This window comes from Anabrus simplex, chromosome 2 (assembly GCF_040414725.1).
Source record: "Anabrus simplex isolate iqAnaSimp1 chromosome 2, ASM4041472v1, whole genome shotgun sequence".
Lineage (NCBI taxonomy): Eukaryota > Metazoa > Arthropoda > Insecta > Orthoptera > Tettigoniidae > Anabrus > Anabrus simplex.
The window spans coordinates 534,894,302-534,907,694 of NC_090266.1; the positions used below are offsets into that span (position 1 = coordinate 534,894,302).

A 13,393-nucleotide genomic window follows, 5' to 3' on the forward strand; every position below is an offset into this window, starting at 1 on the left:
TGTGAAAATGGGAAACCACGAAAAACCATCTTCAGGGCTGCCGACAGTGGGGTTCGAACCCACTATCTCCCGCATGCAAGCTCACAACTGCACGCCCCTAACCGCACGGCCAACTCGCACCGTCGTACCGAGTACAACAGCCTGCCAGAATATTGGCGGGAAGTAGCTGGGGAGTTAGATAACTTTCTTCTTTAGCATGCCATTTCTCTGGTTCATATATATGCTGATACTACTGGTACGTAACCCACTGGTTCGTCATTGCATTCGAGCTATACACTTCCTACTCTGTGGCACTGATTGGAATGCGCAGTGTGCACACTTACATGAATAGTGGGAGAGGGCTGATCACGACTATCTGCGGCATGGTAATTCCAGCACTGGGAATTTGGACTGTTAGATCGGCACCGTAGTACCGTACTGTTTGTTAAAAGTGAGAAAATGTGCGATTTTTCATTCATCCAGTATTTTATATCATAACATTACTTTAATCGCTACATTCCTACTGACGTGTTTGTAATTACCTATGTTGACTTCAGTTAGGAAAACCACAAAAACAGTCTTTCTGAGAATCCCGTAGCGAAGCACGGGTACATCAGCTAGTATTATATAATTTCATCTCTCCTCATTGCCGACCTCGCATCATGATAATTTCACTAGTTACGAATTGTAAGAGGAATCTTATTCAACCTATTCTATAAAATTATCCTGATGTACCCTTTCCTGTGCAGAATGACATTCCAGTTTTTTATTTATTTTTTATTTATGTGGGGAAAGTCTGCGGGTCCCCTTAAGCCCCTGGCCTGCCGGCATTGCAGGCCCTAAAGTTACGCCACTGGTCCCAGGTTCCATTACAAGATAAGATTTCACTCAAAATAAATAGAAAATGTAAACCTGTGAGGTCTACTCTGTTAATGTTCTGCGCGACGGAGAGTAAAATTCTGTACATTCTTGAACTTTGATGCACGAGATCAGGGTGATGTGATTAGCTAGCACTACTTATCGTCCGACCATTTCCCCCTTAAAGGTTAGGTATTGCCAGGAAAGTGGTGGAATCCAAATCAAGCTTAATGAAAACAACAGGAAAAGGTCAATTATATAGGTATAAATGTACACATAAGTGGTTAGACTAAGTTTTAAATTATTTTGCGAAGAAACACTTTAGAGCAGTAGCGCCTAAACTACGAGGGGTTAACAGATGACGACATAAAGTTGAATAGAGTAACGCTCCAAGAATATAGTGGTGATCACCGTAATTATAAATTATGATAGATCGGGGTATAAATTTGTTGTTGCATTCGTACGTAAGGAACACTATTATTGCGATACAATGTGATGACTGATACTAGATACTGATAGTGAAGAGGACAAACAGCAGTTTGATATATTTGAGACCAGTTTTATGAGTATTTTCAAAAATAAATCTTTTCCTACACTTACTGAGTATCGAAAATGGAACTCAAATAAACCAACTCACCCGACGGTGCCCTTCCTTTGAGCATTTTGACATATGGACCACTTCATGCGTTGAGAACATCTTGGCGCGATGAGTGTTCTCACGGCAGTGATTGCACAGTGCTTGGCCTACAATGGACAAGAAAAAAGAAAATATAGAAAAAATACATTATCAGATATGGACACAAAACTCTGTTGCAATATTATATACAGCGCTGTATTCTTTACACATATAAAACTTAAGGCGGAACGCAAAAATCCAAATAACACTGAAATTATTGCTCACCTGCTGTCCACGTTCCCTATCAACGATTTTATTTATTTATTTATTTATTTATTGTGTAAAACAGTTTGACATATTATGAATTCAGCGTAATATTTATACTAGCAATTGTGGTTCTCTCAACAGAGGTGTTTATGGCGTGGAACATTATTCTGGTCATACGCAATGAGGCGTTGGAATGGACCGTGTTTGTTTCGCGTTAAACAACAGCATGATTTGTTCTCGGTGATTTCCGACAAAGAAGTAATGTTACGAAAATGTTGCAATATTTAGGCTAGGAAGAGGAAGACTTGGGAGTAAGGAGAAGAGATACTAGACTACGACTACGTGGTATGTATCGACCTGTCAATGGACTGATGGCGTGGAGTGACATTAGTAGACGAATAACAATGGTCGGAGCTGGTAAGGAAAGATAAAGTAGGAATTCAAGAAGACAAATATTCATTTATAGGATGAGGAGTAAGGGATTGGAATAAATTACCAAAGGAAATGTTCGATACATTTCCAAGTTCCATGAAAAAGTTTAAGAAAAGCTAGGTAAACAATTGGTAGAGAATCTGCCACTGGACGACAGCTATAAATGCAGATCATTGATGATTGATTTCTGACGCAATGTAACGATATTCGTACAAGAAAATGCTGTAATGATTCGTGGAGGCATGTTTACACTTTGAAGAGGCCACAAATTACGTTCTGTTCCTTTCATGTCCAAGGATTCTAGTTACGGTGCATTCTCATGAGTAGTCCTGAGACTGAAAATCGAACCTTTCACTCACACATAACATGTGATAGTACATTGCCGATGCCTCTTTCTAATGAAACAACAGTCGCAGCGGACATTCATCAGGAGCACACAAGGTACATCCATGAAGAGTATTTTTTGAGGTATGTAGGCCTATTATTCTTACCTTGAGAGGATATTTCCCCTGCCATGCAATAACTTCAGTCTTCTCTTCGGACAGCTGTAGATTGTACTTTTTACAGCTGATGCTGTTTAACGCATGTATTGATGTTCCTAGTGTATCTTTTTACCTTGTAATATAATTGATTGTCGGCAAAATGCATTGAATTTATGTAGGTCTTATCACACAGTTTTGTTCCAAGACACACGATTTCAGTACATTTTCTAATTACTTCGTATTTGTTTATATTAAGCAAAGTGAGGCTACAACCTTGGTGAACTCCTTCGTTAATCGGTATCTTTTAATTAATTTCTATGCTAGATAACTAAAATAATTTTCTTTCTCATGCATATGTCTTCATTTTCTTCATTTCCTCCAGGCAGATGTTCTGGACTGCCATTCATTTCTATTATATCCCACAATGTCTCCTTTTTTTATTTTATCGTAAGACTTTTCGTAATCTACAAAAAGGACATGCCATGTTTTCAAATTGACTTATTTTCTCTTCTACCTGCTTGTGGCTAAATATTTTATTCCGCTTTGTTTCGGCTGGTTGCGGGCCAAGTTATTTCAACCGTTTGCATCCGCGAGCTTTAATTCTTTCCCATTATTCCTCATTCGCTTTCTATGAGCCTCCTATCTTTCATTATTTTTGTACGTATTTTATATAAAACATATCCACATCCAAAAATGTTTTGCATAATAGTTATTAGCCTGATACGAGATGCCTACGCCTCTAGGCCCTTGGGCGACGACTGTCGGGGTGGAAAGCGATGCTATTTTCGTCCGTGAACAAAACAAAATGTCACTCTGCACGTCCCCATTCACGGTGTGCTTGGGCCCAACTCTAACGAGCAGCGATGTGGCGGTGAACGAGGGGGACACTCCTCCTCATGGAGGTGCCGTCCAACAGTGCATGCTAAAACTCACAAGACGTCATAACCTATGCAAGCTTAACCTCTAACTCACAGGCTTGGAGTAGACTCCAGGCTTAACCTCACAGAGTTACTCACCTTAGAGACCCAAGTTCGATGCCCAGGCTATCTGCATAAGATTGCAAATATAAATTAACAGTCGACGTCATGACGTAACCTACTTTAACCTTACAGACTCAAAGTTCAACACCCGGGCAAACGTCATAAGAGTGCAAGCTTAACCTCACAGACTTGGATTCGAAACCAGGGTTAACCTCACAGGGATACTAACATCACAGACAAAAGTTCGATGCCCAGGCCAACCACATCAGAGCACAACCTTAACTTTACAGGCTTGGATTTGATCTCAGGCTTAACATAACTGCCACACTAGGCTAGATAGATGCTATACATTGCTCTTATGGGGATAACTCTCGAGAGATACCTCAAAGGTCCACGATATGTAACTTAGGATCTACTGATCTTATCGAACTAATGTTCGGTTTCTGGAACGTGAAATATCGAACCTATACCCGTATCGAATGGTTAACTGGTGATTTTCCGTTGAACGAACGTAAGATACTGTACTACTCGATAAACCACCCGCTAACATAGAGGGCCCTGAGCAAGAGGTATCTATTCGTTAGCTTGGCGGACGCATGCGCAGTATCGTACTATATATCGGCAGCTAATACATTGTTTTTTGCTTTCTCATAATTTATCGACGAAGACGATCTAGACATGAGTAATGTTCTACAACGAAGACGATTATTATAATCGCCGACCTAATGTTTTTATCATGTATAGTGAGGATAAACTGAAAAACGGATTCAGGCTAAACAAATATACCGGCATATGTTTGGATAAGGTTATAGGTGACGTTTTCCATTGTCCCCTCTGATCAAATATTAATTACGATCAGCTTTTACAGTATACTACTGAGTCGTATCATATTTGTATCTATGACTGTATTCGTGTTCATAAAAGCACTGGTACCAGTAAATGAGTATAACAGATAATTAAAAATGTATCGTAGTACTGTAGGCCTACTTGCATTGGTAGCGAACATAAATATTTTTTATCGTGGGATATATTTAACTACCCATATTACATTACAAGGAACTCACAGGTTATGTATGTTAATGACGCGGTATTTATCACAATACTCTCGTCAATTAATCTTTATATTTCGGAATAGCAGGGAATATATACGGTATGTTACAAAGGCTCAGTGCATTCTGGATCACGAGCCATATGTGCTGCTGATGCGCATATTTCATTAGAAGTCTTCAAGCAACATCATTTTTTCTGACTGACCTTAAACCCTACGAAATTTACATCCACGCCTGCAAGGACACCGATCTGAACACCATTATTTATCGGTGCACGAGCGCTCAAATAGGACACATTACTTGTGTTCATGCACCTGACAGTCTAGGGAACACATTTAATGCATTAAAACAAATCAGCGCGAGGGGTGGCATCTAGTGAGTAGTTATGAAACTTTATCAACGAGCAGGGACATTTCGGTAAGTCAGATGCTATTACGCTCTGCTACGCAGCGAACATTTATAGAGTCAACAACTGTAACAAATCAACAGCTATCGGACCGATATCTCACCATTCCAGAAATCGGCATCAGTCTGTGGAGCTGACGCAAGGGTTACTAGGCAAGATGGCCGCTAGAAATTACTCTTATGGAGCTAAATCTGGAGAGCTACTTCAGGAACTCACAACTTGTAAATTTGGACTTATTGGTCTTATCGGACCAACTCTATAGAGCTTACGCACAGGCTAGGAGATCTACCTTGGGGGTTTCGGAGCTGTGTTAGGACTACTCAAGAAGATAGCCGCTACATACATTGCTCCTATGGAGCTAATATTGAGGAGTTGGCACTGTAGGCTAATACGTATACATCGCTCTTATCGGGGGTATCTCAGACTGCGGAGTCTTGTTAGCTCAACACATCCTATCATGCGTGTGGCGGTCAGTACGCTGACTTTGCAAATTATATATACCAGGTAGTTCACCAGCCCTTTAATTTTTCGGAAGTAGGTAACCGAACCAACGCGTATATCATAGTCATTCGAAAAACATTAGTACCTGCTCTTTTATGGCCTTAGTACAACTATACCGTTTATAAAATGCTCGCGAATATGATAGAAATCGTTAGCGGCAGTGTTATTGCTATTATTTAAACTATAATGAAAGTGTAAAACGATTACAGCTGTGAATAACACTATCTTACGTCGGGACAGGAAGTGTCTATAAGGACTACAACGTGCCAGCTATGCACTACGGCTCGCGGTAGCTAAGGTGGCTAAATCACGCATCACTGCTGTTGTATCAGCCAAGCTGTCAAGTAGTAGGTTCGATTCAGTGACTGGTACACCTTTTTTCGATTAGTGCCGTTTACAGTGACTGTAATATGGCCACAAGTTGTCTTGTTCCAAAGGGCGAATTTTTATTTGGTCCTGAAAAGGACCGCTTTTATCCGATGTTACGTAGCCAGGTTGGACTACGACATGATGGTCTGTAGGTAGAAAGTAGGGTACACTGTACATTCAGTGTAACAATTGTTCGGAATGTTGACCACCTTGGTTTATGCAGATTTCAGCACGACGTTTTAAAGACATTCTTGCACTTTGTAACATGCTAGGTGTAACAGCTTGGCATGCCTCGGTGATCAGTTGCCGAAGATGACAGGATCTAAGGCTCCTGTGCATACACTACCTGCTTTAAGCGATCCTACAGGAATTAGTTAAGTGGCGTTAGATAGAGTGATCTGTCAGGCAAGTGAACGGGTCCGCCCCTTCCTATTCATTTATTTGGATATGAAGCATGAAGATACTTCCGGATGACTACTGATCCGTAAGATGGAGACCCATCCTACTGAAACCACATTCGTAATCACTCGCGTAGTGGCATGTTCTGCAACAACTGTGGGAGTTCATTTTGAAGAAAATGAAGGTAGCGTGCTCCTGTTACAAGTCCGTCGAAGAAATATAGTCCGATGAGATAGCCACCCAAGATCCTACACCAGACATTTACTCCCTACTGCACTTGAAGTGGGCCCTGTCTTACCCAGTGGGGATTCTCCGCTCTCTGATAGTACAGTGTGTGCCGATTCACGACGCCACTGTTGTGAAATAATGATTCGTCTGAAAACAGGACTCTTGTCAAGAAGGCTGTATTATTGGTCATCCTACGTAATTCCCATTGACAAAATGTTACTCTAGCATCGATATCACGTCCGTGGAGCTGCTGGTGTATCTGCAGATGGTACGGGTGAAATGTATTGTTATGCAGTATACGCATGACTGATGACCGGCTGATGTTAGTCTGTTGTGCAAGTGTCCGAGTACTAATATGAGGGTTATTATGGACAGCGTTCAAAACAGTCTCTTTATTTGGACCAGACGTTATAGGAGCATCTCTAACGGAAGTTACCCTTCCAAGCGTCCCAGTTGACCGCAATATTCGTTCGAAGTTTCGGAACGTATTGGTAGTCGGTAGTCTTGGAAATACTCATAGAGATATTGCGACTGGACTATATTCTGTCCTGTTTCCCCATAAATGAGCAACATATCAACGTACTCGTCACTGGAATACCTCGTGAGTGAATCAATACGTGGTGTGATGTGACCTGGTAAGTGTGCATAAACACTGCGTGTCCGCTAAAATGGGGCACGACCTGACGGCAAAAATATTAAAAAAACATGAATAAGGTTAGAATCGAACCAATGCGTTACCAGCGTTCAGAAACCTTGAGTCACCGGCCCTTAACCGACTCAGCCACAAATACAACATCCAATACTCTCGCTAAAGGATTATTACTAAAGTATGGCCGTTCGATATCGAAAGTTAATATTGTCCCCTTCAAATTTGGCGTAAAAGCAATATTTTATTATATACGAGTGTAAGAATATTATTTCATCAGCAAGGGCGGAAATTTTTCCCAACTCCGTGTTACAGAGAGATGAGCTCGCTCGAAACCGGCATTTCCAAGCGAGGGGAGAACAGTGGATTTTTTGTGTGTCAGATTGTCAGCTGCCTGCCACGTGACCTACAGGGAGAAACCAAGGCTGCCCGATCGATACGATTAAAGTCGCTCTACACCTGACAGTATTCCAATAAAAATGTATCAGCCTATCAGGTGCAAGTCATTGACCAATCACAGACGATTACGGCGACACACCCTCATCTTAAGACAATTATATAGCGGTGTTTCTCGAAGGAACTGCCTCTTTGTGACTTGAGCTTTTCTTTGGTCTGCGCCTCTTTCTTTGTCTGTCTTGGGAATTCAACGCCGACGTTCACATTGCAGACATTCTTGGGTTCGATCATTCGGCAGTACAGACTCATTACATATTCTAGATCTACGAGTTTAGCAGATTTACGGAAGAAGATACGTATTATTCAGAAATATCATTCATCGTGTGTGTATACTGGGCACATCTTAAAACTTATTTGTCAGTTTCAGCTCCTTCTATTTGGGAAGAAAGAAGAAGAAGACTACGTGCGGATCGAGACAAATTCAAGATGCCAGTACATCAGCAAGAGGAAGTCTACTACTATTCCATGTTCGTCCTCGCAGCTATAATGGTATTCTAAAATGTGAGGCAATTTCCGACAAGCTTCCTTATTCATTTGGCATAATTTTCTTCTAGTCTTACAGTAGTTTGCTATTTTATTTCTTCTTTCCATGGTGTAAGGTAGTTATTGTGTGTGAATGATTATTGGTTTCTATTAGTTAGTGTTATGTGAGTGTCTTCGATATTTATTCTGACTGTCCCAATTCAACAGTATACGAGTGATTTAAAAATAATTGACCTCTCCGATAAGGATAATTTAATTTTGAAATAATTTGTAAATTAATTTGGAAGCCATGTGGGACAGATTATCGGTACGTTTCATTACGTCGAATTTCCCTAGACGTTATTACGATCTTTATGTGGATTTCAAACGTGTTAGTGTCATCTGGTAATTTTATCGAACTTTAGCTTACGCGGATTTGTGATCTCGCGCATTTAATAATAATAATAATAATAATAATAATAATAATAATAATAATAATAATAATAATAATAAAACTTCATCACGGGTTAAATATGGAAATAAGGACCATGAGTGTAAATATTGTTTGTTCTTGTGTGAAATATTAATATGTGCTCTAGTAGGGTAAATGTGAGCCTGGAAGACGGCCGAATCTTGACGGATTATTCATTATATTTATTGTATTTATGGACTTGGGAATGGATCAATTATTATCTGTTTGACTTGTGAATCCATCTATTGAGTCTCATGTGAAGAGAATATGTTGTTGAACATAATTTCTTCGAGTGGAGCACGTGTTAGTTGATAGCCATGGTATAATAATAATAATAATAATAATAATAATAATAATAATAATAATAATAATAATAATAATAATAATAATAATAATAATAATAATAATAATAATAATAATATTAATAATAATAATAATAGTGTCGTAACTCATGAACCATAAACGCGTATTTTTATATTTGACCTGCGTTATGTGCGTTTCTATATGATAATTTTCCGATGATATCTATCGCTGATATTCTCATGAACATCGTTGTTGAACCTAATTTCTTTATTTGAGTGATAATCCGGACATCATCACGTTCCTAATTGTTGTAATGGTATTTCTTTAGCCGATACCGTCATCAGAAATTCCCTATGACTTAGATTAAAATTTAAATATAATAATCAAGGACTAGAAATCGTCATAAATATTGTAAACTGTTACCGTGTACCCTAGTGTGAATGTTGTATGTGTGATTAGTCATTATTTCTATGAATTGTGATATTTCTCATGACAATTTGACTCGATCTCTTGTTCGTTGCGTGTGTTCTGATTAATATATCGTTATTTGTGTTGCTCACATTTTGTTGATAAGTGTATCTTTAGTGGATTTTATTCCAAAATTAGATAAAGTAAGGTATAATGTCTTAGAAAAGAACGAATAAGCAAGGGTCATGTCCGTGGACTGGAGTCACGAACGATTTATTATAAAACCTACAAAGCTAAAAATTCTCAATGAGTGTAACATTGAAGAAGGATATTGCGATAATTTATGAAATTATTACGGAAAATTTTGAGATAATAATTATGAAGAAATTTTTCATTTTATGAATTTAAAGTCTGAGGAAGGCATGCTGAATGGAATTTCGACAAAAAAATTTATTAAATTTTTCTCATTAAGCAGAAAAGGGATAATTTAACCGCTGACGATTAACGAATCAGAGAATTATTTATTAAAATTTAATTTGAAAATAATCCTGTTATCATTAGAGAAAAGGATCTTCTCATAAATTACGTTTATTATTTTATTATATTAGATGTAGGCTAATATTCGTCTATATATTTACAGAAAACTATATCAGCAGAGTTCTGGGAAGAATAATTCCATTGTAATGAAAATACCGGCAGAGAAGAAAAAATAAAATTCCAAGATTTTGTTCAATTTTAAATTTGTTGTTAAGAGTGCTTAGTTGTAATAAATGTCAAAACCTTATATTTAGTGTTGATTTTATTGTTGCTAGTCCTTATATCTATCCCTGCCCTTAAAATTTTTGCAAAGCCAGAAAACGAACCGTCTGTGACTGAGCCTCTCGTTCTCCGGCTGGGTAGCCAGGTAAGAAGGGGCAATATCTAAGTCAAAGTCTTCAATAATGCTTCATAGCGTTCATTTAACTTTTTACCATTACGGAGCACGTGGCATACATATTAATTCGACCGTACATTCTCCATAAATTACCAACAACTCAACGTACTCTTCATAGGAATACATCGTGAGGAAATGAATAAGTGCTGTCATGTGACCTCGTAGGTGTGGATTATTATTTGTGTGCGTTGGACTCGGGAGGTTGTGGGTTCGAATCCCATGCTGGCCATCCTGTAAATGGTTTTCCCCGGTTTCCCATTTTCACCACCAGCCAAATGCCGGGACGGTACCTTAGTAAAAGACAAAGTTCGATTTCCTTCCCAATCTTTCCTCCACCCATCCTTAAGTGAAAGATGCCAAATCAGAGCGCATTCCTTAAAACTAATAGGAAAATATTGATTATTATTGTATCCCCGTTGAGCCTCCGTGGCGCAGGAGGCAGCGCGCCGGCCTCTCACCGCCGGGTTCCGTGGTTCTAATCCCGGTCACTCCATGTGAGGTTTGTGCTGGACAATGCGGAGATGGAACAGGATTTTCTCCGGGTACTCCGGCTTTCCCTGCCATCTTTCATTCCAGCAACACTCTCCAACATCATTTCATTTCATCTGTCAGTCATTATTCATTGCCTCAGAGGAGTGCGACATGCTTCGGCAGCCGGCACAATTCCTATCCTCGCCGTTAGATGGAAGCTTCATTCATTCCATTCCTGACCCGGTCGAATGACTGGAAACAGCTTGAGGATTTTCATTTTCATTGTATCCCCGTTAAAATGGAGCACCTCTGCCGTTCAAAAACATTGCCTTATGCTAGATTCGAACCACTACGCTGCCGATACTCACACGCTTTGTGCTCCTGACCTTACCCGATTCGGCCAAGAAGACAACATTCATGCTAGTTGCTAGAGGTGTAGTACTTACGTATGGCCGTTCCACCTCGAAAGTTAATATCCGTGTCATAGTCTTCAATGATGTTCTACAGTGTTCATTTAACTTCTTTACATTACAGAACACGTGACATAACCTATTCATTCGATCGTATTACGGGTACCTATTTTATTTCAAGGCGCGATAAATCACATGTTTGCAGAATGGTCCTTAGTATTTGGCGCGGAATTGTGTATAGTAGTTTCTCCATTGCTAGGTCCATGAATCAATTTACAGTGATGACACATAGGTAGCCGAGAGCCTTGTCTACCACAAGGAGAAAATTCAAGTTATTTGGTGCTCATAAAACTAAATTATAAGGATCTTGAGGTTATACGCGTTATATGGACTGCCTCTCTCCGCAAAAATAAGGAGCTGGTGAACCACCCGGTATATATATACAGAGTGCGGCAGAAATACCTGACGAACTTCAAACGTAAATAACTCGGCAACGCAACAAGCCATTTAAAGATTTATTGCACAGTTGGAAAGAGTAGTGTTTGCCATTTGCATCACATACACATATACACTAGATTTTGAAAATAATGTCATCCAAATGCCGACCGTCCTGTTCGATGCACCTCGGAAGCCTCTCCCTGAAGTTCCGCATGACTCGCTTTAGCATGTCTTGTGGTACTGCCTCGATTTCTTCACGGATGGCAGCTTTCGGGTCATGTAGTGTTCGCGGCTTACGTCGAAAGACGCGATCTTTCATATATCCCCAGAGAAAGAAGTCGCACGGGGCGAGGTCAGGGGAACGGGCTGGCCATGGAATGTCACTCCGTAAGGAGATGATACGTCCTGGAATCATTTCTCTGAGGAGACCCATCGACGCCCTGGCTGTGTGTGCAGTGGCACCATCTTGCTGGAACCACACAGCAGGATTCGCTAAGTCGGTGAGTGTCGGCTGCAGGAAGTTGCGTAACAGCTGTACGTAACGATCCGATGTTACTGTTACAGTTCTGTCCTCCTCTTCAAAATTGTAAGGGCCTACAATTCCGAAATCAGCGACAGCGCACCGAACAGTAACACGCTCACTGTGGAGAGGTCGCGCATGGAGCTGTTGAGGATTGGTTGCGGACCAGAACCGAAAATTTTGTTTAATAACGTAGCCTGACAAATGAAAGTGCGCTTCATCACTTGCCAGAACACTGGTGTCAGCTGCTACAGCTTCCAGGATAGTCTCACAACACACTCTGCGGTTGGTCCAATCACGTTCACTGAGTTTCTGAACACCTACCATTTTGTACGGATGGAACTTCATGTCTCCGTGTAAAATCCTCCTTATGGTGCGATCCGAGAGTCCCAGAGTACGTGAATGCCTACGCACCGAACGTTGAGGAGATTGCGTAACGGCGTGTCGCACTCCACGGATGGTCTCTAGTGTTCGGACGCTACGAAGCATAACAGGCGGCTTCGTTTTCACACTCGAGCCACTTTTTCTCAAACTGTTCACCTATAGAAGATTGGTGTCCCTGCTCAGAACTTTCCCATGTCGACCTAAGCCAAAGTGTCTGCGAAACAAACGCTGTGTTGTAGTAAAAGAGTCGGCATTTTTTAAATAAGTCTCAATCACGAAACCTCGGTATTCACCACTCCACGCCATGCTAGCGACTGACCCAAACAAGACGATGCACGTGGCCAATACGACCTTTAGTTCGCTCCAATCTACTGTGTACGACAAAAATGGCAAACCCTGCTCTTTTAAACTGCCCAACAAAATTGTCAATGACTTGTTGCGTTGCTGAGTTATTTACGTCTGAAATTCGTCAGGTATTTCTGCCGCACCCCGTACCTAAGCTAAAACAGAACATTGGTCTGATTTTGCGGCGTGTACTTTAGCGCTAGACGAAATCAGCATTATATCTATAAAGGATTTAAGCTGTAAGTACAGAAAGAATAATGACGTGTAGCCTCTGGAGAGGTCTGGTGCAGGTCTTTTGTGTAGACGGCCAACATGCGACCTACATGTCTTTGAGGGTGGGGCAGTATTGAAGATGAAATCTAATGCTGAGGACGACGCACACATCCAACCCCTCTCGTGCCATACTAATTAACTAATAAAAGTTAGAATTTCCGGCCCGACCGCGGATAAGCTGTAAGTGTTAGCATAGGAAAACACACACACACACACTTACACAAGCTTACGGAGAAGTTAATCTTACACTAGAGACTATGCGATCTTTATCTTTAGAACGGTGTTCGACTCTTAACTTCTGTATA

General features: G+C 40.4%; 1 protein-coding gene across 1 annotated transcript in view; it reads right to left on the reverse strand.

The window, feature by feature from the left end:
* The window catches only part of LOC136864208 (uncharacterized), a 644,576-nt gene that overhangs the window by 494,336 nt on the left and 136,847 nt on the right, over positions 1–13,393 (reverse strand). Inside the window, exon 3 of the mRNA XM_067140905.2 lies at positions 1,475–1,581. Coding sequence (XP_066997006.2) covers positions 1,475–1,581 — 107 coding nt within the window. The remainder of the gene's footprint in view (positions 1–1,474; positions 1,582–13,393) is intronic.